General features: G+C 40.1%; 1 protein-coding gene across 1 annotated transcript in view; it reads left to right on the top strand.

The window, feature by feature from the left end:
* The window catches only part of ABCB1 (ATP binding cassette subfamily B member 1), a 78,481-nt gene that overhangs the window by 24,495 nt on the left and 27,370 nt on the right, over window positions 1-26,616 (top strand). Inside the window, exons 8-18 of the mRNA XM_054020555.1 lie at window positions 975-1,099; window positions 5,000-5,171; window positions 9,491-9,604; window positions 12,476-12,586; window positions 14,425-14,550; window positions 14,732-14,935; window positions 15,738-15,908; window positions 18,726-18,887; window positions 20,133-20,294; window positions 21,429-21,575; window positions 22,651-22,755. Coding sequence (XP_053876530.1) covers window positions 975-1,099; window positions 5,000-5,171; window positions 9,491-9,604; window positions 12,476-12,586; window positions 14,425-14,550; window positions 14,732-14,935; window positions 15,738-15,908; window positions 18,726-18,887; window positions 20,133-20,294; window positions 21,429-21,575; window positions 22,651-22,755 — 1,599 coding nt within the window. The remainder of the gene's footprint in view (window positions 1-974; window positions 1,100-4,999; window positions 5,172-9,490; window positions 9,605-12,475; window positions 12,587-14,424; window positions 14,551-14,731; window positions 14,936-15,737; window positions 15,909-18,725; window positions 18,888-20,132; window positions 20,295-21,428; window positions 21,576-22,650; window positions 22,756-26,616) is intronic.

A 26,616-nucleotide genomic window follows, 5' to 3' on the forward strand; every position in this document is an offset into this window, starting at 1 on the left:
TTGTTTCAAGTGAGTGAGCCTCTTAATTTCCTCACTAAGAGTCATAGTATATTTAATTCCTTAGGGCTGTTAAAAATCATAGCTTTAGACTTGTCAACACAGGGAAGTTAAATTATAGAACTATACCTATAATGGCATAATTAAAGTGATACAACAGATAAAGTGTCCCTAGTGTGGACACAATTTTACTGATGTAAAGGTGGTTCTTCTTCGAGTGCTTGCTCATATCGATTCCAATTAGGTGTGCGTGCGCCACGTGCACGATCGTTGGAGAATTTTCTACCCTAGCAACACCCGGTGGGTCGGCTGTGGAGCCCCGACTCTTAGTCTCAGAAATAGACTTCTTTTCCAGACTTGTTAATGCTTTTTGCTGGGATTTTCAAAAACAACCATTGAATTTCAGTGGGAGTTGAGTCCCTTGATCCCTTTGGCTCGTGAAAATCACAATCTTTGGATATATATGGAAAATAGAATCATAGAATCATATAAATGTAGGAATGGAAGAGACCTTGATAGGTCATCTAATCCAGTCCAGATGTTCCTAGCTGCTGTATGGCCCCTTATAGACTGTAGCCAACTAGCATAACTAGAGCAGCCTACTGGCTGCTCTAACCTACCTGGGATCAGAATGATGCAGATCTGCCCTGAGAATCAAACAGGGAACCATAATCAGTTAACTAAGAGCCACCCACACATACACTTGTGCACTGAGTGAAAGCAGAAAATCTAGGTCTCAGTTTTTGATAGACGCTAACATTAAAATTTAATTTTTATATAATTGATGTATTCTTTATTTCTTATAATAAGTGGTTTGGTCCATTCTATGGTATTTAAGCAAAAGGCTTATTTTCTAATAAATGGCATTATAATGCATTTTTTTGGAAAGAGGAAACTATGGTGAAAAGACATAATATGCTCAAGCTGATTCAATATTTCTTTGAACAATAAGGTTAAAATATTTTCCTTTTATACAGATACTCTCTTCATTCACTGACAAAGAACTAACTGCATATGCAAAAGCAGGAGCTGTTGCAGAGGAAGTTCTGGCAGCAATTCGGACTGTTATTGCTTTTGGAGGACAGAAAAAAGAAATCAAAAGGTCAGAAAAATGTTTTCATTCATCAGCTAGTTTTAAAACTCTCAGTTTAAATGTTTTGAATTTTTCTTGTATCTTCACTGCTGAAAGTTTGTCACCCAGGGCTGACAAAACTGGTTCCTTGGTGAAAGTGATCTTCAAATAAAGTTAGAGCACTTTTGTACTCAGTGCATTTTGGGGGTAATTAAGACAAGAAGTTGCCTAATAAGAATGTTCTCTTTTACAAGTTTTATTGTAAGCTGAATAATGATTATTTATTTTTCCAGAGCCCCACAAAACAAAGACATGGTCAGTACTCCAAAGGGTGTACAATCTAATTTCAATATCACACAATAAGCAACAGACAAAATAGACAAACAGACAAAAATGGGGGATGGGGAAAGAAAAGACAAGGGTAACACTAATAAGATTGTGTTACTGTACACATCTTGATAGTTCCATTGTTAGGTTCATTTATTCTTATTGTATTATGGAACAGCATTCTCGTCATTTGTCCTGACCTTTTATCTAAAGATGACCATCAGAGCCACAAAACTTGACAGGAACTCTCCAATGACTGTGGTTGCTGAAGGTGAGAGGGGCCATGCAGCTCAACTCAGCACCTTTCTTAGGGAGCATATCACCATAGTATGTGAGTGCACCTCGTCCGTGCTCTCTTACTCATCCACAGAGTTTCTTCTTCCAGCCTCTGGTACTTGGCACTATGTGCCCTAAAGCAAGTCACTTAGAATTATAGAATCACAGAATATCATGGTTGGAAGGGACCTCAGGAGATCATCTAGTCCAACCCCCTGCTCAAAGAAGGACCTAATCCCCAAATAAAGCATCCCAGCCAGGGCTTTGTCAAGCCTGACCTTAAAAACCTCCAAGGAAAGAGATTCCACCACCTCCCTAAGTAACCCATTCCAGTGCTTCACAACCCTCCTAGTGAAAAAGTTTTTCCTAATATCCAACCTAAACCTCCCCCACTGCAACTTGAGACCATTACTCCTTGTTCTGTCATCTGCTACCACTGAGAACAGACTAGATCCATCCTCTTTGGAACCCCCTTTCAGGTAGTTGAAAGCAGCTATCAAATCACCCCTCATTCTTCTCTTCTGCAGACTAAATAATCCCAGTTCCCTCAGCCTCTCCTCATAAGTCATGTGCTCCAGCCCCCTAATAATTTTTGTTGCCATCCGTTGGACTCTTTCCAATTTTTCCACATCCTTTTGTAGTGTGCGGCCCAAAACTGGACACTGTACTCCAGATGAGGCCTCACCAATGCCGAATAAAGGGGAATGATCACATCCCTCAATCTGCTGACAATGCTCCTTATGCAGCCCAAAATGCTGTTAGCCTTCTTGGCAACTAGGGCACACTGTTGACTCATATCCAGCTTCTCGTCCACTGTAACCCCCAGGTCCTTTTCTGCAGAACTGCTGCCTAGCCACTCCGTCCCTAGTCTGTAGCAGTGAATGGGATTCTTCCGTCCTAAGTGCGGGACTCTGCACTTGTCCTTGTTGAACCTCATGAGATTTCTTTTGGCCCAATCCTCTAATTTGTCTAGGCCTCTCTGTATCCTATCCCTACCCTCCAGCATATCTACCACTCCTCCCAGCTTAGTGTCATCTGAAAACTTGCTGAGGGTGCAATCCACGCCATCCTCCAGATCATTAATGAAGATATTGAACAAAACCGGCCCCAGGACCGACCCTTGGGGCACTCCGTTTGATACTGGCTACCAACTAGACATCGAGCCATTGATGACACTATCCACTGAGCCCAATGATCTAGCCAGCTTTCTATCCACCTTATAGTCCATTCATCCAGCCTGTACTTCTTTAACTTGCTGGCAAGAATACTGTGGAAGACCGTATCAAAAGCTTTGCTAAAGTCAAGGAATAACACACCCACTGCTTTCCCCTCATCCACAGAGCCAGTTATCTCATCATAGAAGGCAATTAGGTTAGTCAGGCATGATTTGCCCTTGGTGAATCCATGCTATCTGTTCCTGATCACTTTCATCTCCTTGAAGTGCTTCAAAATTGATTCCTTGAGGATCTGCTCCATGATTTTTCCAGGGACTGAGGTGAGGCTGACTGGCCTGTAGTTCCCCGGATCCTCTTCCTTCCCTTTTTTAAAGATAGGCACTACATTAGCCTTTTCCCAGTCATCCGGGACCTCCCCTGATCACCATGAGTTTTCAAAGATAATGACCAATGCCTCTGCAATCACATCCGCCAATTCCTTTAGCATCCTCAGATGCAGTACATCTGACCCCATGGAGTTGTGCTCGTCTAGCTTTTCTAAACCAGTTAATTTAAGTTAACTTAATTTGCTTGTACCTCAGTGCCATCTTTCATAGGATGACTGGTCCCTTTAAAGGATGACAGGCCAGCCCCCCTCTCTGGGCCATAATTATTAGCTGCTTCTGAGTCTGAGGGGACAGGACTAAGGGGATCAGGTGATAGGTTAATGGACACCTGGACCTCAGAAAAGGGCTGAGAGAAATCAGTCTGGGGTGTGGAACTATAGGCCGGCAGGCAGGGAGAAAACAGAGCCCAGGAAGGGGCTGAGAACAGTACTCCAGGGCAAGTCATCTGGGAGCAGAGTGCTCTATATTAGAGTGGGGGAAAGACTCACAGGTAGTCCTGAAAGGGGCTGAGAGCAGCTGAAGAGAAGCTCCTGAAGGATAGAAGAACTTTTTTGTTTATTGGGACTTACTAGCTGGACTTTTGTTACCCTGGAAAGGGTTGTTTGTTTATGACGTGGCCAGAGGGCCAAACCACATCTCCAGCACTGACCTGTATGTGGAAAGCTGAAGAGACTCACCTTGGGGAAGGCATCTGAGGCAGGGAGCACCAGCACAGCATACTCAGCCAGCAGAGGTTGCTGCACAGCAACCACATCCCATTGCACTCTGTATAATATCTTACAGGGGTGCTGTGATTACACATTTTTAATGTTTGTGAGGTGTACAGATATTGTGGTGACAGGACCATTTAAGCACATAGATAGATTTTACAAATTATGACTCAGCTCTGAAAAATGGCGCCACCTATAGTTGAGGATCTGAATCTCTTGGCCCTCTGTCAGGCCTGTGGTTACACAAGTAAACATAACAAATCTGTGGAAAATTGTGGGGAGACAAAAGGGCAACTGCAGGGAGGATGTCTGGAGGTCCTCTGCTGGACTATTTCTATTTCATGCTTTTAGGATGATTTAAAGACATTTAAAATGAAAAAATATGAGGAATAAATTACTACATAATTTTTTAAAAATTGCCTGGCAGTTATTTTTGAGACAATTGTTTTCCCAGTCTTCAATACTTCCAGTCTGTATTAGGAATTACAGTACTTGTCTTTCATGGACAAGACAAATGCAGGCTCTTGAAGAAGACTTCCTATTCTATTCCCACTTATTTGGAATCCTGTGGATATTTATGTACACATAAGGAATGCACCCAACCATCAGATTTATCTCGGGTTTCTAATAGGGAATGGCACTGCTAACTCTGAACATGTCCTTTTGAGTGTTTGTTTAAGAGACAATTTATTATTTTCCTTTTTTTAATCTAGAAAAGAAGGGCTGGCTTTCAGGAAACTGAATACAGCTTAGCTAAGGTAGAGAGAAGAGACTAGTATATCTGAATGAAGTTATAAACTCTTATAGTGAAATTAATGGACATCCCTTCTCTTTAATCGATCCTCTTTTTTCTTACAATTGGCGCTACTAGCCAGCAGGCCTAGTCACGGAAGCAGGAGTGGTCATTATATTAATTAATGTAAATTTTTGATATATCTGATTATTTGTTTGTTAAAATGTTGTCTGTACCTAGAAAATTATTGTTAGGCACAGTGAAAAAAAGAAACGTAATATGCTATCTTTTTTTAAATTCCCAATATGTGATTTTTCTTGCAGGTATCATAAAAATTTAGAAGACGCCAAAAATATTGGAATCAAGAAGGCTATTACAGCCAACATTTCTATGGGTATTGCTTTCTTACTGATATATGCATCATATGCATTGGCATTTTGGTATGGAGCCACTTTGGTGCTATCTGATGATTATACTATTGGAAAAGTCCTTACGGTGAGTATACCTCAGTAGATCAACAATTTTAATTAAAAATACCAAACAGAATTTTGGGAACTTGTTTGGGTTTAAACCCGGGAGCTGCGGATGGCCATGCCTGCGGACAGTCAATGTAAACAAACTGTCTCGTGGCCCGCTGGCAGATTACCCTGACAGGGTGCAGGTTGCCTACCACTAGTTTAAACAGAATGAGTCTGCACTGAGTTACACTGTATGCAACCCTATTGAAGTCAATGGGGATAAATATACTGTACACTGACATTGAATTTGGCCTGCTGCACCTCCGTTTTCATCCATGCTAAGTAAAACAAAATGTAATTATCAAACTACCACTGTGTGGGCATTGGATGTCTCATAGGATTGATAACAACATAATAATCCTTTCATCTGTAAGTCACTAGTTTTAGTTCAGACCAAGTCAGTAATGACCAAAAATTGTTTCCATCTGATATTACTCAGTAACCACTGGAGTCAGAGGCCCATGTTACATGACAGGGGTATAACCTTTTGTAACCACCACCTATATCCTGTGGGTGGAGCCAGGAAAGAGGACCAGTCTCTTACCAGCACTCCTGTGTGTCACAACTGTATTACTGCCAATATACAAGGTCAGATCATACATACCCCAGAATGCCCCCCTGTCACACATATACCCCAACAACCCTTCACAACCCTCCAACTTATCCTAACAACCATCACACACAGTCCAGCAGCCCTGACATACATCCCACTCACTACAGCCCCCAGCATCTCCCCTTCATCCCAACATGCCGGCTCCCAACAGCACAACCTTCAAACCCTTCAGCCTCCAAGACATGTGTCCCTATGGACGCTCCATTTCAGGTGTGCATGCACCTCCTGCACCTTTGACTGGAGATTTTTGGTAGCAGTGCCCATTCGGCCTACACATGTGCCCTACATGTCCTCATGGTCTCTAGCAAGGATATATAGGGCTGCATGGGTGAACCACCATCAGTTTCTTCTCAACTGTCTTCGGCCTGAGATGGGCATTGAGCATGTCCGATTTACTGTGTTTGTTAGATAGTAGTTATTCTATTTAGTTAGTTTGGAGTTGTTCTTTCCCTTTTGTGTTTTCCCCCTTTAAGGGATTAATTTTGTACTCTTATTTCTGGGGTATGCCGGGATCCCCAGGTTTTAAATGTTGTTCTTCTTGCTGGGAATCCTTCTTGGTTAGTATTGGACTCTCTGTGTCTTAAGTGCTTGGGGAATATCCATGTACCCTCAAAGTGTAACTCTGCTCTTCATTTAAAAGCAGATCGTGTAAGAACAGGGAGATAAAATTCAAACTCATGATGGAGCAAGCTCTGAAACCAGCTTCTGACCAGAGTGCCAAGAACTCTTCTGTATATACTGCCCTATCCACCTCCAGATGCCGGTCACTGAGACCTTTTATGGGTATAACTTTTGCTACCCCGTTGACCAGGAGGTCCTCGGCACTGAAAGCTAAAAGAGATAAGACAACCACTATCCCATCCTCTTTGAGGTCACCAAAAACTTCAGGGGATGAGAGGTCTATGTCTGTACCTGCCATACCAACAGCCTTGCACTCTAAGTGAAAATATCATCAAGAGGAAAACAACTATTAGATCTCCTTAAAGCAGAAATCGTGGACCCTAAGTGGAGTATTACTGAGGCTCCAAGTGCATCTGGTACCACAAAGGTATCTAAGGCTTCTAAAAGCTATGCCTCTTCCAAAAAGGAATAGGTACTGAAGAGATCCTCTGCTACAGGTAGTCACAGCTATGTCAGCAGACATTCTATGACAAAGAGGTTGGCAGCGTCTGGCTCCTTAGTACCCTCAGTATCTACTTCACCACCCTGGACTGCTCCATCTGAATCTATGCTTGCACAGGTTCACCTTACAGCACATACTAGCCAGTTGCAGTTAATTTTGACCTCCATTGTTCCTCTGGTGCCACAGTAGTTCTGGTACTCATTGGCCTCTTTGTACCCAATGAATTGAGTCTCCTCTACTGTCTAGTTTTGCTCATCTTTCAGTACCAAGATCCTCTGGGCCATTGACTGCAACTTTCTTGTCAGGACCCTCTGGTTCCCTATCTTCTTCCATCCAGGGAAAGCACTTATCACCTCCCACGTATGTTCATCATCACGTTCAGTTTCCACAGGGAATGTTTGCAGCTACAGCCATGCGTCTATTGTGTCTCCTACCGCCATTCATGCTGCCTTGTAGAGTGTGAGGCTACATTAACAACAATGAGTTAACCCTTGAGGGCTCAGCAGAATGCTAGTTCATCATTTAGCAGCAAGGCATTCCCTGGGAAATATCCCACCCTCTTCCACCCTCTGACTTCACCACCTCAACCAAGCTTCACAATCATCATTGCTGTGTACAGTATGAAATTGTTTGTTTAAAACTTTTACTGTGTGTGTGTGTGTGTGTGTGTGTGTGTGTGTGTGTGTGTGTGTGTGTGTGTGTGTATACACGCACACACGCGTCTTTTGTGGAACCTAACCCTAACAGAATTGTCTTTGGAGAATGACTCACTACAACCCCGTCTACACACAAAAATGGTATGCGATATCTGAGGTAACTCAACCAATCATCACCCTTACTCTACAGCTAATATGCATGCAACAATTTTATTAGTTGTAGTAAGTGATAAGACAGAGACTGCACAAATGATGGAGTATTTAGCCCCAGTATCCCAGTTCTTCAGACGTTAATATGCCACTCATACAACAAAATACAAATTCCTCAGGCACAACTTTCACACAAATCAATACAAATCTCCTAGCACAACTCATGCACTCATCAGTTTACTGTTTCTTAGAGCTATGTTCCCAGAGAGCTGTCTACCCAGGGAACCACCTGCCCCCCACAACACCACAACCAGCACACATAATAACTCCAAACACATACAGACCTAAAACCAGCCCATATGTTACTAAAACTCTTACCATAAAACCATAAGCTTGAGCAGCAAAGGAGTGGGTCATCACAAATGGGGTCTTGTAAAGAGAACAATTTCGAAAGAAAGAGACTGTCAGAGGGACTTCCTCTCTATTTTCCCAAGAAGGTGGGGGGAATCTATTTGGTCAGATATGAGAATAAAGTTTTTAAAAAATGCCAGTCTTTTCAAAACTTCCCATGAAATTTTTTCAGTTTGGGGGAGGGAGTGAGGAAGCAACTGAAATGCAAAAGATTTTCAGTTTCTGAAAAGCTTTTTTGGTGAAAAGTTTCAGTTTCTATCCCTTTGTCAAAAATGGGAAAATTTTGACAAAAATGAAAATTTTCCATGAAAATGTTTGTTTTGGTCAAAAAGCCAGTTAATATTTAAAATAGTTTTAGCAGTAAAAAGACTCAGTCCCTAAAGGTTGGTTGTCCTGATTGTTATATATAGCTTTGTTTACTTATGTCTGTAGGGGGGTTATCCTAATGCCTCAAACCATCTCTGGCTTGTCCCAAGCGTCAGCACCCAAGTCTAAGCAATATCCATCTTGAGGTCATCTCATGAAGGAACATGATTCCCATCTTAGAGTCCCTTTTCTTCCTCTTGTTCTTTATCTTTTGCCTCAGTACAGGGCCGGCTCCAGGCACCAGCCCACCAAGCATGTGCTTGGGGTGGCGCCTGGAGGGGGCGGCGCGGCGGGGCGCTCCAGCCCGAGAGCGGGGACGCGACTGGGCTCGCCGCCCTCCCCGCAGTGCTACTGCTGCCGGGGGCTCTCCGCCCTCCCCTCGGCACTCTGGCTGCCGGGGAGAGTGGAGAGCCCCGGCTGGGCTCTCCGCCCTCTTCCCGGCGCTCTGGCCGCCGGGGGCTCTCTGCCTTCTCCCCGCTCTGGCCGCCGGGGAGAGTGCAGAGCCCCAGCCGGGCTCTCCGCCCTCCTCCCGGCGCTCTTGCCACCGGGGGCTCTCTGCCTTCCCCCCGCTCTGGCCACCGGGGAGAGCGGAGAGCCCCGGCCGGGCTCCCCGCCCTGCTCCCAGCGCTCTGGCCGCCGGGGAGAGCAGAGCCGCGGCGGGCTTGCCGCCCTCCCCCCGGCGCTCTGGCCGGTGGGGGATTGCTAGGCGCCCTCCCCTGCCGCGCTGGCGCGGGGGCGGGGGCGGGGCAGCGGGTGGCTTTTTTGCCTAGGGCGACAAAAAAGCCTGAGCCGGCCCTGCCTCAGTAACTGCCCTTCCTTTCTTTTCTTCTTTTAATCTAGACATGCTGCATTTGTATAACAAACATGAAAGCTTTTGCACTAATATTAGTAGATTTTCATGAATAAATGTAGTTATCGCATTATGACTTTTTGATGACTGGATAACCTGGTAGCATTCTTGTAATTTTTTTCTTTAGGTCTTTTTTGCTATATTAATTGGAGCATTTAGTGTTGGACAGACTGCACCAGGTATGGAGGCGTTTGCTAATGCAAGGGGAGCCGCCTATGCAATCTTTAATATCATAGACAATGTAAGTATCTTTGTATGACTATCATTTGAAAATAAAGTGAGTCAGATTTTTTAAGTCATGGCTCTCTTTCTGGGTCTGTGATTAGCAGGCACAAAAAAATGTGAGTCCAATTTGAAGTCATTTAAATGTCTAATTATCTGACATGGTGTAGCAATGAGATATTTAGATATTTAAATGGCAAACTGTACACTCATGAATAAAATTGTAGGTGCAAATTTGTGCCTGCAATTATTTCTACTTACAACACTGCAGAGTCAAAAAGGAGGCCAGATTAAAGCAGAACTGAAAATCAAACCCCAAAAATCCTTGTGAAACTTGCATAATCAAATATTTTTTTATTGAGAGTCTAAACAAGAAAGAAGAGAAAAACAATAATGGCTCTTGCGAGTCTAAGCTTAGTTATTTGTGAGATTATATGTCTTTAGCTATTCATAATTTAAAGGTCGGAGTTAATCCCTGGTTTATTTCCAGTGATTTGACTGTTTAACATCTACCTTAATGTCCAAAATGTGAAACAGCTTATTTGTTTTCTTATAAATAGGTATGTGTGTATGTAAGCAATGACACTATGGGAGGTGTATTTATCAGTCAGTTATTCTGTCTACACTAATCTCTTTTTTCTAAAATTTCCAACTCTTGCTGCACTGGTGGTAGCAATGGTTGGAGCACTAGTGTAAGTGGGGCTTACATACTTGCTGATGTATTTGCAACCAAAGATTCCAGACATGTTCGGGATAGGGTTAGAAGTAATGGTGATTAAAAACTTTGCTTCGCAGTCTATACTAGCGCTGCTGCTATTGTTACAGTTAGTGGAGCTGCACCAGTGATGGTGCAATTGTGAGCATTTTCTCAAAAAAGTACAGTAGACAAGGCCTAAGGGCTAGATTAGGCAAGCCTTCAAAACTTGGAACTCCCACTGACTTCATTTAAAAGCCAATGGAAGTTCCATGGACTGAGAGCTTGAGAATTGGGGCTTAAGAAGATAAAAATATTTTGAATAGGGCTGTCAAGCGATTAAAAAAATTAATCTCCATTAATCGCGCTGTTAAACAATAATAGAATACCATTTATTTAAATATTTTTGATGTTTTCTACATTTTCAAATATATTTATTTCAATTATAACACCGAATACAAAGTGTACAGTGCTCACTTTATATTTATTTTTTATTACAAATATTTGCACTGTAAAAAACAAAAGAAATAGTATTTTTCAATTCACCTAATACAAGTACTGTAGTGCAATCTCTTTATCGTGAAAGTGGAACTTACAAATGTAGAATTATTTGTAATTAATAATTACAAAAAAAACCTTACATTCAAAAATAAAACAATGTAAAACTTTAGAGCCTTCAAGTCCAATCAGTCCCACTTCTTGTTCAGTCAATCGTTCAGACAAACAAATTGGTTTACATTTGCAGAAGATAATGCTACCTGCTTCTTGTTTACAATGTCACCTGAAAGTGAGAACAGGTGTTTGCATGGCACTATTGTAGCTGGCGTCGCAAGATATTTACATGCCAGATGTGCTAAAGATTCATATGTCCCTTCATCTTCAACCACCATTCCAGAGGACATGTGACCATGCTGAGGATGGATTCTGCTCGATAACGATTCAAAGCAGTGTGGACCAATGCATATGCATTTTCATCATCTGAGTCAGATGACACCAACAGAAGGTTGATTATCTTTTTTGGTGGTATGGGTTCTGTAGTTTCCGCATCAGAGTTTTGCTCTTTAAAGACTTCTGAAAGTATGCTCCACACCTCGTCCCTCTCAGATTTTGGAAGGAACTTCGGATTCTTGAAGCTTGGGTCGAGTGCTGTAGCTATCTTTAGAAATTTCACATCGGTATCTTCTTTGCATTTTGTCAAATTTGCAGTGAAAGTGTTCTTAAAACGAACAACATGTGCTGGGTTATCATCTGAGACTGCTATAACATGAAATATAAGGCAGAATGTGGGTAAAATAGAGCAGGAGACATACAATTCTCCCCCAAGGAGTTCAGTTACAAATGTAATTAACACATTATTTTTTTAACAAGTGTCATCAGCATGGAAGCCTGTCCTGGACAGGGCTGGCTCCAGCGTTTTTGCCGCCCCAAGCGGCACAAAAAAAAAAAAAAGCCGCGATCAGCGGCACTTCGGTGGCAGCTCTACCACCGCCGCTTCATTCTTTGGCGGCAATTCAGCAGCAGGTCCTTCCCTCCGAGAGGGACTGAGGGAGCCACCGCCCAATTGCCGCCGAAGAGCCATATGTGCTGCCCCTTTCCATTGGCTGCCCCAAGCGCCTGTTTGTTGCACTGGTGCCTGAGCCAGCCCTGCCTCTGGAATGATGGCTGAAGCATGAAGAGGCATATGTCTACACTGCCATGTTTTTTCACATATTTGAGTGAGAAAGTTTCAGCACTGTAAAGTGGTGGTGTAGACAAGGCCTTAGCTTCCTAGAGGTGATCCATCCAGGTCAGGGTGAGGCAATGTGATAAAGATTGCTGCCAGCTGTGCTGCAGTTGTCCTGTGGATAAATAGAGGAACTCAATCTCCAATGCGGTCTACTAAATTCAAACAAAAGTTTTTATTCATTCTTTTTTTTCAAAGTTCTCTCCCCCCTATTGCATATGTAGCTAAGGAGCAGAGTAATGAAGAGACAAAACAGGTAGTACTGGTGACATGGGTTGGAAGCCTCACCTGCCAGTGTAATTATTGATTTCACCCAAGCCACCAAAAAATTACACTTAATATCGCTAAATAATTATGTTCCATTCTAAGACTTTTAGCAGCTGGCATAATGTAATGAGAATGTCATTAGGAAACATGATCAAATTTACTCTTTTCTTCCTTTTCATTTCTGTTTGGTGTTTTGTTCTACCTAGGAACCTCAAATTGACAGTTTTTCAGAGACTGGCTACAAACCGGACCACATTAGAGGGAATTTGGAATTCCGCAATGTTTACTTCAATTATCCATCTAGGCAAGATGTAAAGGTACTGGAAATTAAGCTCACATACATTCCAAATTAAAGATAAATTGATCATTTAGTGACAGGGAAACATCATTATAAACAAATTTTCAAAAGGTGGAGTTAGCAAAAGCCTCCCTCTTTAGCTTGTACTGCTAACTTGTGTGAAAACCACAAACTGCCTTGTCTTCGCTAGGATTTTACCTCGGGTTAGCTAACTTAAGTTAAGAAATCACTTAGTTTGCCTAGTGAAAACAGACCCAGAGTGGCTTTGCACAAAAGTTAAAGGATCTGTTGCTATTATAAACCCAATCCCATCTTCTAATAAATGTATATCAAGAAAATATATTTATTTTAGCCCAGTAAGAATGATGGTATAATGAACTCCACAAGTATCCATGGTACAAGTCTGTTAAAATTTGTTTAAATACAATATATCTTCATTAGGTAATGGCAGTTTCTGTTAAATGTAATTACTTCCTTCCTATGGCATTACAGTGGAGCTCTCTTATAATTAAGCATTATTAGCTTCTATTTCCCGCCTAAAAAAGTACTAAAATTGTTTTTCAGTGTAACATGAAAATGCCCAAGTGGCAGATCTCCATATGTTCATCTCAGCATAGGTTTTCAGAGCTCTCTTCATTCCCTGACAGTAGTGCTAACAGCTACAAGGACCCTTCTGTGTAGACCATGATTCCATTTCCAGTCAGGAGTAGGGCAGTACTGTAAAACTGGAAGCCCGAGAAGGGATTCTTCTTTTCCTCTTCCACCACAGAGTTTAATGGCATCTTCCCTGTTCTGCCTCTCTGGGTGAGCAGAGGAGGTAGGAAAAATTAAATCCCCATGGAATACAGCACTTCACACCAACTTTAGCTGTGAAATGCTGCATTCAAAAGGGATTAGTACAAGAAAACCTGTTTATAGTGAAGTGAAACTTTACTAAAGTGAAGAAACTCCACTCAAAGGTCATGTCTTCATTAGGGAATCCTACAAAAAAATCATCTCTTCATTGGTGAGTATTTTTCTGTAAAGTCCCCTAGTGTTGGCATGCACGAAAGCTTTATCTACATTTGGGACATTTTCAAAGATTTGGCACCATTGCGAATATTTGTTCAGATCCACAGGTGACAGCAAAGTTGGGAGCCCAACTGTATAAGAGCTGCTGGCATTTTAAGCACTGTATTATCTAGAAATGTTCAGAACAGGTCTAATCAACATTGTACATAAGATGCTAGCATCCCATCTACATAATGGCTCCCAACTTTGCTATCACTAGTAGAGCAATATTAGTAATGATAAGAAATTATTGCAAAGTTTCCCTATCATTGGTCAAGACTTTGGCCACATCTACACTACCAACTTTCATGGTCATAATTCACTATCAGTGGTACATTATGGCTATCAATTTTGCCAGTATAGACAAGTGTAAAAATTCCAATATGAATGAGTACAACTGTAGGGAATTCAAGGCAAGAAAAGAGGCTTTTGCATCACAACAAAATAAACATGTTTTGATATGTCTGCATTCACCATATATGGGTTCTACTGCAATTAGTTCACCTACCAGGTTGCATGATAAATGCTCATAAAAAGGGTGTGGCTAATAAATGAGGATGCTACTACATAAAGACAGAATGTAGTACGTATATGTGGCAATGGTTCAGTAGAAAACACAAAGTGAGCCCTGTTATAAATAGCAACTGTATTGTGCAATGTACTCATACTGAACCAAGTTCTGCTGAAAATTTGGAAAAATTCCACTGAAGTCACTGGACTTTCTCCAGATTTATATGGTGTAAGGAAGAGCAGAAATTGACCCATTATGTTTTTGTTAATTTTTTTCATTATTATTTTCTTATGTAGGTATTGAAAGGCTTGAATCTGAAGGTTAATTGTGGCCAGACAGTAGCCTTGGTTGGTAGCAGTGGCTGTGGGAAAAGTACAACTGTTCAACTGATCCAGAGATTTTATGATCCAGAGAAGGGCATGGTAAGACATCTGAACTGAACTGGATGCTTTATACATCAAATTACTGTAATGTTTAGCAGTGGCCTCACTGCTGATGTTTAGATGGCAAAATACAAATGTCTTCCTAAATAATATAGGTAATCTTGGTTTGTATCCTTGATTGGAACACTTACATCCATGTTTTAATTTTCTTTACATTTAGATTACTATTGATGGGCAGGATATTAAGACCCTAAATTTAAGATATCTGAGGGAGATTATTGGTGTGGTGAATCAGGAGCCTGTGCTATTCGCTACTACTATTGCAGAAAACATCCGCTATGGCCGTGAAGATGTCACTATGGAAGAGATTGAAAAAGCTGTCAAGGAAGCCAATGCCTATGACTTTATCATGAAACTGCCTGATGTAAGCAAGTCAACTCTGTTGTCAAATTCTTCTCTATTAAACATTGTAATACCAAATAGCTCCTTAAGAGGAGTTTCCATAACTCAGAAGTTAGAGTGAGCTAACTGCATAATTGCCAATTCCAACCTTCCCAGGGCTTTTTCACATCTTGCTTGAAAGATGATAGAATGAACGTAATTTTAAATCTGCAAGTCATGGTTTGATGAGTACTTTGCAGAGACGGTTTAGACCAGCAGTTCTCAGACTGTGGGTCAGGACCCAAAGTGGGTTGCAACCCTGTTTTAATGGGGTTACCAGGGTTGGCTTAGACTTGCTGGGATCCAGGGTCAAAACGTGAGCCCCACTGCGCAGGGCTGAAGCCGAAGCCAGAGAGCTTCAGCCCTGGGTGGCAGGGCTCAGCTTACAGGCCCCTTGTCTGGGGCTGAATCCCTTGGGCTTCGGTTTTGACACACACACACTGTGCCTGGGGCAGCGGGACTCGGGCAGGCTCAGGCTTCAGTCCCCACTCCTGGGGTCACGTAGTAATTTTTGTTCTCAGAAGGGGGTCGCGGTGGAATGAAGTTTGAGAACCCCTGCTTTAGACTGAAAAATATCAGAATCCTGCAAACACAAAAAATAGGAAGATAAAATAATAATACCTGCTTATGATACAGTCTCCTTGGCTGTGCTTTGGTAAAAGGAAAATATTTTGTGGGCATTGCAGATTGAGCACATCTGTCTTTACACTGACTTTCATTGGTATTACACGTTAAAATAAAGATGTCATTGAGAGATCTGAAAACCTATCTTAATACCTTTGCAGAAGTTTGAAACCATGGTTGGAGAAAGAGGGGCACAACTGAGTGGAGGTCAGAAACAGAGAATAGCTATTGCACGAGCCCTGGTTCGCAATCCCAAGATTCTTCTGCTCGATGAGGCAACTTCAGCTTTGGACACTGAAAGTGAATCAGTTGTGCAAAGAGCACTGGATAAGGTCTGTATAACTTTAAAACAAAAACTATGAACTTAGGTATAATCTTTAAACTTTTCAAATTTTGTGTGAGCTAAACTTTCTGAGATAAATTTTAATTTATATATAATTTATATTTATTTGCCATTGATTTGAGGGTAAATTGAAATGCTTTTAAAATAAATACATTTAAAAACACAATTTGAAATTCCAACTCACCAGCAATATATTTAGCTAAATGGCTTCACTAAGGGTTACATTTACTTAATCATTTTGACATTTTTGAAAATTTTACCCTAATTGTTTAAGGCAGTTGGCTACACGGATCTTTGCCTATCTTGTATTCTTTGTTGTCTGTATTGTGCATGTGCCCATGTTTACAATATAGTTCATCTTATTACTCAACCAGTAGCAACCACATCCTTGAGACTTCTTTCCCCATCTTTTCTCGGTCTCATTATGTGAGTATGCATATTACCTTATGGGTAAGCATGATTGTATGTACAGTACATACTTCAGAAATGAGGTTCCATCAGCCTCTACTTGGTCTTTCTGGTGTGTCTGACAAAGGGACTGGGGTAGGCTGGGAAACATCTGTCTAGCTGATGATTTGGACCGGATATATGTACACCCAGCCCTTTAGCAGTTGCACCATGTGCTTCTTGGCAATATTATGCAATCCAGGATTCTATCACATGCCTTTTCTGGCACATATATCAGTATGACTCCTGGTCTATCCAGACATTTGCATCTCCTCTTTGAGACACTGAAGATTTTTCAGAGAAGGATCTGCTGTTGTGTGAGGCATGGGGGAGAGAGTGTTATAATTTACCTCTGAAAGATTTGCCATGAGCCAGGCGTTCAGGGAGTAAATGCCATCAGCTACAATAGAAATTGAATCCCCATCAGTCCCCTACTTGATTAAGTTGGATTTAGGGGTGTTTGACAGGATAAGAATTATGTGATTCCCCTAAATTGCTAGCGCAATAATCATGCTCTTGATATTCATCATGTGCCTCTATGAGTCAGGATACCTCCCAGTGCTGCTCCTGGAGCAACATAGCTCTACTCCACCCCACCAATGCACGGCTGTGCCTTAGAGGCAAAATTGAGCCCTTTTGAAATTTATAATTTTATCCAAATTCCCCAATATTCACAAAGTGACTGCTCCCTGAAGCCTTTTCCCACTGTGCACTGTCAGGAACCTCTCTTCCAGCTCGTAACTCCTCCTAGAAGTGATTGGGTTGATGGAAGCATGTTGTTTGGAGAGCATTCGTTTGTCCAAACTGTGAATCTGGATCCCCACAAATCTTAACACAGGGCCTTCCGTCAGTATATCTGATTGTACATTTTTTGATGATATTTCATACAGGCTGCTCTGGGGCCAGAAGCCTGGGCTTCCAGGGTCCTTGGCTCCTGTCTGGGCAATCCTGCCATGGGAGGGCTTCCATGCTCCCTGCCATGGAGTTGGGAGCTTGGCAGTCCAAAAAGCTGGAGTCTGGAAATCTTTTGGGCTCTCAGACTTCTACTCTCACTGTCATGGAACTGGGAGCCTACAGGTCCTAGAACTCTGGGGCAGCCCTGCCATGCAGACTGCCTGGGGACCGCTGAGGTTTCCAGACCCCTCAGCTAGCATATTGCCCAACTCCAGACTCAGGTCTAGAGAAGGGGGACTCCTCCTTCCGGTCCCCCTCAAAGATCTGCTCAGTTTATAGTTTCTGCTTTTGCAGAGAGAACATTCTGGCTCTTTTATACTTACACTTAATTTTCTTCTGTTAGGGTTTGCTTCTAACTTACATGAGTCTTCTTAGATAGCTTGAAATTGTCAAGTTATCAGTGTCATATTATTTTTTCATAAGATACTAATTCCTCCAATCCTTAATTTGTGGTTGGGAGTGGATTTCAACATCAGAGCAACAGTATTCTCTTCACATACAGCTAAAACAAGATATTCCTAGATTGGGAGTAACAGATTGTTTCAATCCTTAAAATTATGTAACAATATTAAGTTTTCAGATCTAGGTGCTGTTCTTCCCAGAACAGACCACATGTTACTATTGGCATCTTCAGTGTCTCTTCAGAAAGGAACTTAATAAACAGTCAAACTGGAAGTATATTGGTGTTCAGTGAAGAATTTAAACTGAATAGCTTGGAGCCTCTAGCTGGACTATAAGATGCTTGTATCAGTTTATTCCAGAATTTAGTGTTAAAATTGACATTTAAAACCTTCTCTCATCTGATTTTTAAACTAGCTAACTCAGGCATTTGACAGATAATTTGTGAGAATAAGACAACTCCAAAATCAGCTGGGTAACGGAAGTAACTTTATAGAGAAAATTTTAGAAAATTACAGGTGTAGCTTTTACTTAGCTTGAGTAAGGGTTGCAAAACCAGGGCTTTAGAATTCATTTAGTTAATGTTTGTAAAGTGCTTTGAAGTAGAACTGTAGGAAAATGCAGGTTTTCCTTTCCCTGGAAACCTCAACATTTCAAAATTACTTTCTGTTTTGAATTGGAACAAAAAGTTGAAACATAAAAATTCCAAAACATGTTTTGAATTGGCAATGTTGATACAGAAAGTTTAGATATTTTTGATCAAAAAGGAATATTTTGAAATATTGAAACAAGATTGTTTCTTATCTACATTTGAAATAAAATAATAAATTTTGAAATGCTTAAATTGCTTTTTGTATCAGTTCACCTATTCAGAAAATTGAAATTTGACAAAGCCATAATTTACAATGGGAAAATTTCAGTCAAAATATTTCAACTGGCTCTACACTGAAGATGAAAAATCTATATGTACATGTAGTCATTAAATCTACTTTTGTGCCATTTCTAGGCTAGAGAAGGCCGCACCACCATTGTAATAGCTCATCGTTTGTCTACAGTCCGAAATGCAGATCTTATAGCTGCATTTGAAGATGGAGTCATCACAGAACAAGGGACCCATCATGAACTGATGAAAACAAACGGAATTTACTGCAAACTTGTTAACATGCAGGTAATTTTCCTGTAACCTGTCTTCTAAGTATCATCATGTTCTGTGTTGCTGATTTTATATTTGATTTTATCAATCAGAGCCCCAACCTCACAACATTTTGTCAACAATGAAACTGTAGAGGAAAGAGTAGGAAGTGTTGCTTGAGACAGAAGAGCATTAAATTGCAGAACTGGGAAAGCTCAAAAAAAATATGCACAGGATCAGTGCAAATAAATGGAAATGAGTAAGGGAATTTTGAGGCCAAAAGTCCTAAGAATATTGGATTAGAGATAACAAAAATTAAATGAGGAAAAGTAAAGACAAATTATATCCAGTTCTAGCTCTGAAAAATACTCTGAATCCTTAGCCATCTATTGAACTTACCCATGCCTCTGGTGAATCTGGTTCCAGAAATTTCTTTTAAATCTGGTCCATCTTCATCATCCTCTTTATCTCTTAAGTCCAGAATTTTCACAGAGTTCTGCACTAGTTTGGAGATTTTGCTTCCCCTCTTCAGTATTTGGAAGTATGCTCACTGAGAACTCACTTCTGCCAACTTTACTCACAATGAGCCTGATTCTCATTTACATTAAGGCTCTTCTACACCACTCTGACAATGGAAATGGTCTTAACATGGGTGTAACTGGTTCACACCCATTTTAAAGTCTCCTTTATATTACAGGCTTTGTCTACACTACCTCGCTTTTAGCGACACCACTGTGCCGCTACAGCCGTGCTGCTAAAAGGTGCTCAATGTAGCTGCTGTTTGTCAGCAGGAGAAAGTTCTCCTGCCGACAAAAAACTTCCTGCCAACAAAGCGCTGTTCACACTGGTGCTTTTCGTCAGTAAAACTTTTGTCATTCAGCGTGTGTGTTTTTTTAAACACACCTGAATGACAAAAGTTTTCCAACAAAGTTCCAATGTAGACAAAGCCTAAGAGACCAATGTAATGGAACTCAATGCAAACAAGAAACAAGCTCAATAAACAGCACTTTATTCAACAAATTGTCTTATTTTATTCTTGAGGGGTTAGATTCTACTCAGCATGAGTAAGAATGGCAGAACCAGGCTATGAACCCAGAGAGGATCTTCAGAAATACAGTTAATCTGTTTTATAACCACTAGAGTACCATATATCATTCAGACCTGATCATTATTCCATTTAGTTAATAGTGGTTTTGGCTACTCTTGAGTTTAATCATTTGGAAGTTCAAGATATTATATTAATAAATTATTTTCTTAGCATGCTATTGTACCCCATTTCAGACAATAGGAACTGAAGTTCAGTCAGAAGAAGAAGCTGAAAACACCACCAAAGTGGCACTGAAAGAATCAATAGGAAATGGCTTGAGAAGGAGATCGACTCGAAAAAGCATCAAAAAGTCAGAAATACAGGATGATACCCTTGATGTGAAAACTGTTCAACCTGTATGTGTCTTTGCTGGAAATATTTTTTTTTATTATGCTGCATCTAGTATCCTTTGTTTCTTTAGTGGGACAGTAATACTCAGATAAAAGTGATTGTCCCACCTAATGCATAAGAAAATGCCAAGTTTGAAGAGAGCTCACTCAGTCTGAGATAGGAGAAGAGGGAGGCTCTTGCTTAAGGGAAAATAACAATAAATGTTAATATAATGTGCAAACATGGCATACAAAGAGTGGATCAAAATCTGATAATATGATAAAAACAAATAAGGATGCTTGTTAACGAGTTAGTCTACAGAAGTACTGAGAGATCTGAGTGGATGTGGGGGGCAAAATATTTGGAACAAGTATGTAAATTCTGAATCACATTTTGATCTGGTCATATTCATAACCTCTTTGGCTTTGCTAAACATGAACATTCATACAACAAACTGAGGCTTTGGTTTGTTTAAAAGTTTATGGAAAAAATTTAGGTCCCTAGCTCATGAAAAGAAATTGAAAAATGAAACAGAATTACATGAAGCAGTCTATATAGGTTATATCAAATAGTCATGGAGCAGAAACAAAACCATGTAATCATTCACACAGTTCACCTAATAAATTCTGAATATCATATAATTGAATTCATACTTGCTACAAACACTTTGCGATCTGTAGGCTGACTTGTTTGCATAACAAACATTAGTAAAAATGATGATCTAACTGTGGATAATAAAAACAAATTGTTCATAATAAATAATCCAGTCAGATCCACCTAATACCATCAAATGCACTGGCAAAAACAAATAAAGTGGTCCTAACCCTGCACCTTTTATCTGTGCAACCTCGCTGAAGACAATAGGAATTTTGTGTGTAAGCCCTGCAGGATAAGTTTCAAAATGTGATTGTCAGAATTAATATACACTTGTTCTAATAACACATTTATCTTTTTCTGTCTCTTATTTCAGGTATTAATATTGTGTACCGAGTAACAGACAGAATTACTGCATATAATTCATGTGTTGTGTTATTAAAAAGCAAATAGTTTTGGGTACCCAGGAATAGAAGCTGGGAGTATGTAATTGACTATTCACATGCCTTCTTCCTCACACCCCTGATGTGTTACATAATTATTCTAATGATTTTCATATATTCTAGGATGAAAATGTGCCTCCAGTTTCATTTCTGAAAGTTATGAAGATGAACAAAACAGAATGGCCTTACTTTGTAGTTGGAACTTTTTCTGCAATTATCAATGGAGCTTTACAACCTGCATTTGCAATAATATTTTCAGAAATTATAGGGGTAAGTTCATACAAAATATACAATAAACTATCACCCACTTTTAACTTTGACTTTGAGTCCCACCTACACTTAAGTTTCCATCTATCTTAAATAATTAAAAAAAAAACAAGAGAAAAATGCAGAAAATACATGCCACGTAAGCAGAACTATATTTAAAAACTAGGTTCATAGTTTTCAATAAGGTACCTGTGGGGCTTGAAAGGATACTGCTAAGGTATTGTTCAGAATTTAACTCATTTTGTTAATTCGCTGTTGAGTTTAATAAATGCCTGGAAACTTAACATAGAAATCTATTTTATAAAAAGTTGTGTCTAAGCCACAAATGCATGTCTGGTGAAAGTCATCACTGTGCAAAGTGCCCAAACAAGGTTTATGGACCATTTAACCCCTGTTTCTTTCTTTCTTGGTCATTATTAACATAGAAGAACTGAAAAAAACATTCAAATGACAGACGTTTATCCTTATGAACATTATCTTAATAAATTCACATGTCCACACAAGTTTAATAAATTGTATTCATAACAGTTTCCACGTTTCCACATTTCTCCCCTACCAGTTTCACCTTTAAGCTATAAAGAATCAAGGGGGTCTCAGACAGTGACAAAAAGAATATTATGCTAATGAGTTAAGTGGTGCCCGGACCTTGTGCAGCTGTCACTTTCACCCATTGTTTGTTAATGGAGGGTTGCTGATTCTGAGTGGTTATTTTGGAAAGTAGAGGTGAATAATTAGTTTGGAAGAAATCTAAAGAATTAGATGAAATTTGCAAACATCTAAGAAAAAAATCTTGGTCCAACATCAAATTTACTTGTTATCCCTTTAATCACGTTTAATACATATATTTAGATTGTACATGGGTATGCAGGGGCGTTGGAACAATATTTATAATGGGAGGTGCTGAAAGCAGAAACCCTATATTTGGTTGTTATTACTACTTCAAGTCAGAGGGTGCTGTCACACCCCCAGTACTCCTAGTTCAAGCCCTCTATGGGTATGTGTAAATACAGCAATGTAATATGGGAAGATTTGTACGTAATTTAATTAAATAAAATGAACTTTGAATTCTCTTTAATAGGTTTTTGCAGATCCAGACAAGACAGTTGTAAGAAACAAGTCCAACTTGTATTCACTGCTATTTTTAGCACTTGGGATCATTTCTTTGGTTACTTTTTTCCTTCAGGTAGGTTTTATTATTTTGCCCTTAATATAATTGTTCACCTTATTTTAAAAACTAGATCTAAGGATATTAAGCATTCAATGTATTTGAATCACATAATAAGGGAGAAAAATAATTGATAGTACACTTTTAGTACCAAGTGGACTTAAAGAGCATATGGAGAAGGTTATATTGTGCACTTAATTTAAGACTATATAGAAATAAATTCCTCAGATATTAATCTAACAAAATTACATTACAATACTTTTTTTTCCACCACAGGATGCTTCCCTCATTGTAATGAGTTTAAACTCTTTTGGCCACATTTTCAAAAATAGTCTCTAAACTTCCACATGCAAAATTGTGCACACACCCATTTTCCCACATGCAGAATCACATATTTTTGTCTGGAAACTGTCATGTTCATGTACAAGTCAGACAACTATGTGTGTGTGTGTACCTGATTTGCACAAACATCTTTATTCAGGTGCAACATAGACTTCCATCACTGCTACCAGCTTTGTCAAATCACTTGTCCACTTCCACACATCCACCATTGCACCTTCTTCCAGGCTGCACCTTACACATGCAGTGCCTTTTCTAAAAGGATCTGCACGGCCTCTACTCCCTTTTTTTCAAATCCAATCTCAAGTCTCACTCTTCTGTGACACCTGCAAGAAAGGAGAGGTTGGGGGTGGCCTTTGTAAGAGGGTGCAGCTGGGCCCCACTGGCTTAAGAACATAAGAACGGTCGTACTGGGGCACACCAAAGGTCCATCTAGCCCAGTATCCTGTCTACCAACAGTGGCCAATGCCAGGTGCCCCAGAGGGAGTGAACCTAACAGGTAATGATCAAGTGATCTCTCTCCTGCCATCCATCTCCACCTTCTGACAAACAGAGTCTAGGGACACCATTCCTTACCCATCCTGGCTAATAGACATTAATGGACTTAACCTCCATGAATTTATCCATTTCTCTTTTAAACACTGTTATAGTCCTAGCCTTCACAACCTCCTCAGGTAAGGAGTTCCACAAGTTGACTGTGCGCTGTGTGAAGAAGAACTTCCTTTTATTTGTTTTAAACCTGCTGCCTATTAGTTTCATTTGGTGACCCCTAGTTCTTGTATTATGGGAATAAGTAAATAACTTTTCCTTATCTACTTTCTCCACATCACTCATAATTTTACATACCTCTATCACAGGGGTCGGCAACCTTTCAGAAGTGGTGTGCCGAGTCTTCATTTATTCACTCTAATTTAAGGTTTCGCGTGCCGGTAATACATTTTAACGTTTTTAGAAGGTCTCTTTCTATAAGTCTTTAATATATAACTAAACTATTGTTGTATGTAAAGTAAATAAGGTTTTTAAAATGTTTAAGAAGCTTCATTTAAAATTAAATTAAAATGCAGAGCCCCCCGGACCAGTGTCCAGGACCCAGGCAGAGTGAGTGCCGCTGAAAATCAGCTTGTGTGCCGCCTTCGGCACGTGTGTCATAGGTTGCCTACCCCTGCTCTATCATATCCCCGCTTAGACTCCTCTTTTCAAGATGAAAAGTCCTAGCCTCTTTAATCTCTCCTCATATGGGATCCTCTCCAAACCCCTAATCATTTTAGTTGCCCTTCTCTGAACCTTTTCTAGTGCCAGTATATCTTTTTTGAGATGAGGAGACCACATCTGTACGCAGTATTCAAGATGTGGGCGTACCATCGATTTATATAAGGGCAATAATATATTCTCAGTCTTATTCTCTATCCCCTTTTTAATGATTCCTAACATCCTGTTTGCTTTTTTGACCGCCTCTGCACACTGCGTGGACATCTTCAGAGAATTATCCACGATGACTCCAAGATCTTTTTCCTGATTTGTTGTAGCTAAATTAGTCCCCATCATATTGTATGTATAGTTGGGGTTATTTTTTCCAATGTGCATTACTTTACATTTATCCACATTAAATTTCATTTGCCATTTTGTTGCCCAATCACTTAGTTTTGTGAGATCTTTTTGAAGTTCTTCACAGTCTGCTTTGGTCTTAACTATCTTGAGCAGTATCATCTGCAAACTTTGCCACCTCACTTTTTACCCCTTTCTCCGGATCATTTATGAATAAGTTGAATAGGATTGGTCCTAGGACTGACCCTTGGGGAACTCCACTAATTTACCCCTCTCCATTCTGAGAATTTACCATTAATTCCTACCCTTTGTTCCCTGTCTTTTAACCAGTTCTCAATCCATGAAAGGACCTTCCCTTTTATCCCATGACAACTTAATTTACGTAAGAGCCTTTGGTGAGGGACCTTGTCAAAGGCTTTCTGGAAATCTAAGTACACTATGTCCACTGGATCCCCCTTGTCCACATGTTTGCTGACTCCTTCAAAGAACTCTAATAGATTAGGAAAACACGATTTCCCTTTAGAGAAACCATGTTGACTTTTACCCAACAATTTATGTTTTTCTATGTGTCTGACAATTTTATTCTTTACTATTGTTTTGACTAATTTGCCCAGTACCGACGTTAGACTTACCGGTCTGTAATTGCCGGGATCACCTCTAGAGCCCTTTTTAAATATTGGCGTTACATTAGCTATCTTTCAGTCATTGGGTACAGAAGCCGATTTAAAGGACAGGTTACAAACCCTAGTTAATAGTTCCGCAATTTCACATTTGAGTTCTTTCAGAACTCTTGGGTGAATGCCATCTGGTCCCGGTGACTTGTTAATGTTAAGTTTATCAATTAATTCCAAAACCTGCTCTTGTGACATTTCAATCTGACAGTTCCTCAGATTTGTCACCTACAAAAGCCGGCTCAGGTTTGGGAATCTCCCTAACATCCTCAGCCATGAAGACTGAAGCAAAGAATTCGTTTAGTTTCTCTGTGATGACTTTATCTTCTTTAAGCGCTCCTTTTCTATCTCTATCATCGAGGGGCCCCACTGGTTGTCTAGCAGACTTCCTGCTTCTGATGTACTTAAAAAACATTTTGTTATTACTTTTTGAGTTTTTGGCTAGCCGTTCTTCAAACTCCTCTTTGGCTTTTCTTATTACATTTTTACACTTAATTTGGCAGTGTTTATGCTCCTTTCTATTTACCTCGCTAGGATTTGACTTCCACTTTTTAAAGGAAGTCTTTTTATCTCTTACTGCTTCTTTTACATGGCTCTTTTTTAGTTTTTTTACCGTGTTTCTTAATTTGGGGTATACATTTAAGTTGGGCCTCTATTATGGTGTCTTTAAAAAGTGCCCATGTAGCTTGCAGGGATTTCACTTTAGTCACTGTACCTTTTAATTTCTGTTTAACTAACCCTCTCATTTTTGCATAGTTCCCCTTTTTGAAATTAAATGCCACAGTGTTGGGCTGTTGAGATGTTCTTCCCACGACAGGGATGTTAAATGTTATTATATTATGGTCAGTATTTCCAACTGGTCCTGTTATTATTACCCCTTGGACCAGCTCCTGCGCTCCCCTCAGGACTAAATCTAGAGTTGCCTCTCCCCTTGTGGGTTCCCGTACCAGCTGCTCCAAGAAGCAGTCATTTAAAGTATCGAGAAATTTTGTCTCTGCATTTTGTCCTGAGGTGACATGTTCCCAGTCAATATGGGGATAATTGAAATCCCCCTACATTTTCAAAACATGATGCTAAAGTTTCACCTACAAAGTATCTGCACACATCTTAACATGTGTATGTTTATAAAACATGTATTTGCATGCACAAGCAGGTATCTGTTGGTACAATTGTCCATTTTGTTTATAAAAATGTCTCTTTATATATGGATGCAGCATAGAGCCCGAGTCTTGAAAATTTAACTATATGTGTGTGTATATATAATAGGTTTGACCTGCAATAGAAGTTATTATTTTTATAAATTTGGGGATGATGTTATAAATTA

This window comes from Malaclemys terrapin, chromosome 2 (assembly GCF_027887155.1).
Source record: "Malaclemys terrapin pileata isolate rMalTer1 chromosome 2, rMalTer1.hap1, whole genome shotgun sequence".
Classification (NCBI taxonomy): Eukaryota; Metazoa; Chordata; order Testudines; family Emydidae; genus Malaclemys; species Malaclemys terrapin.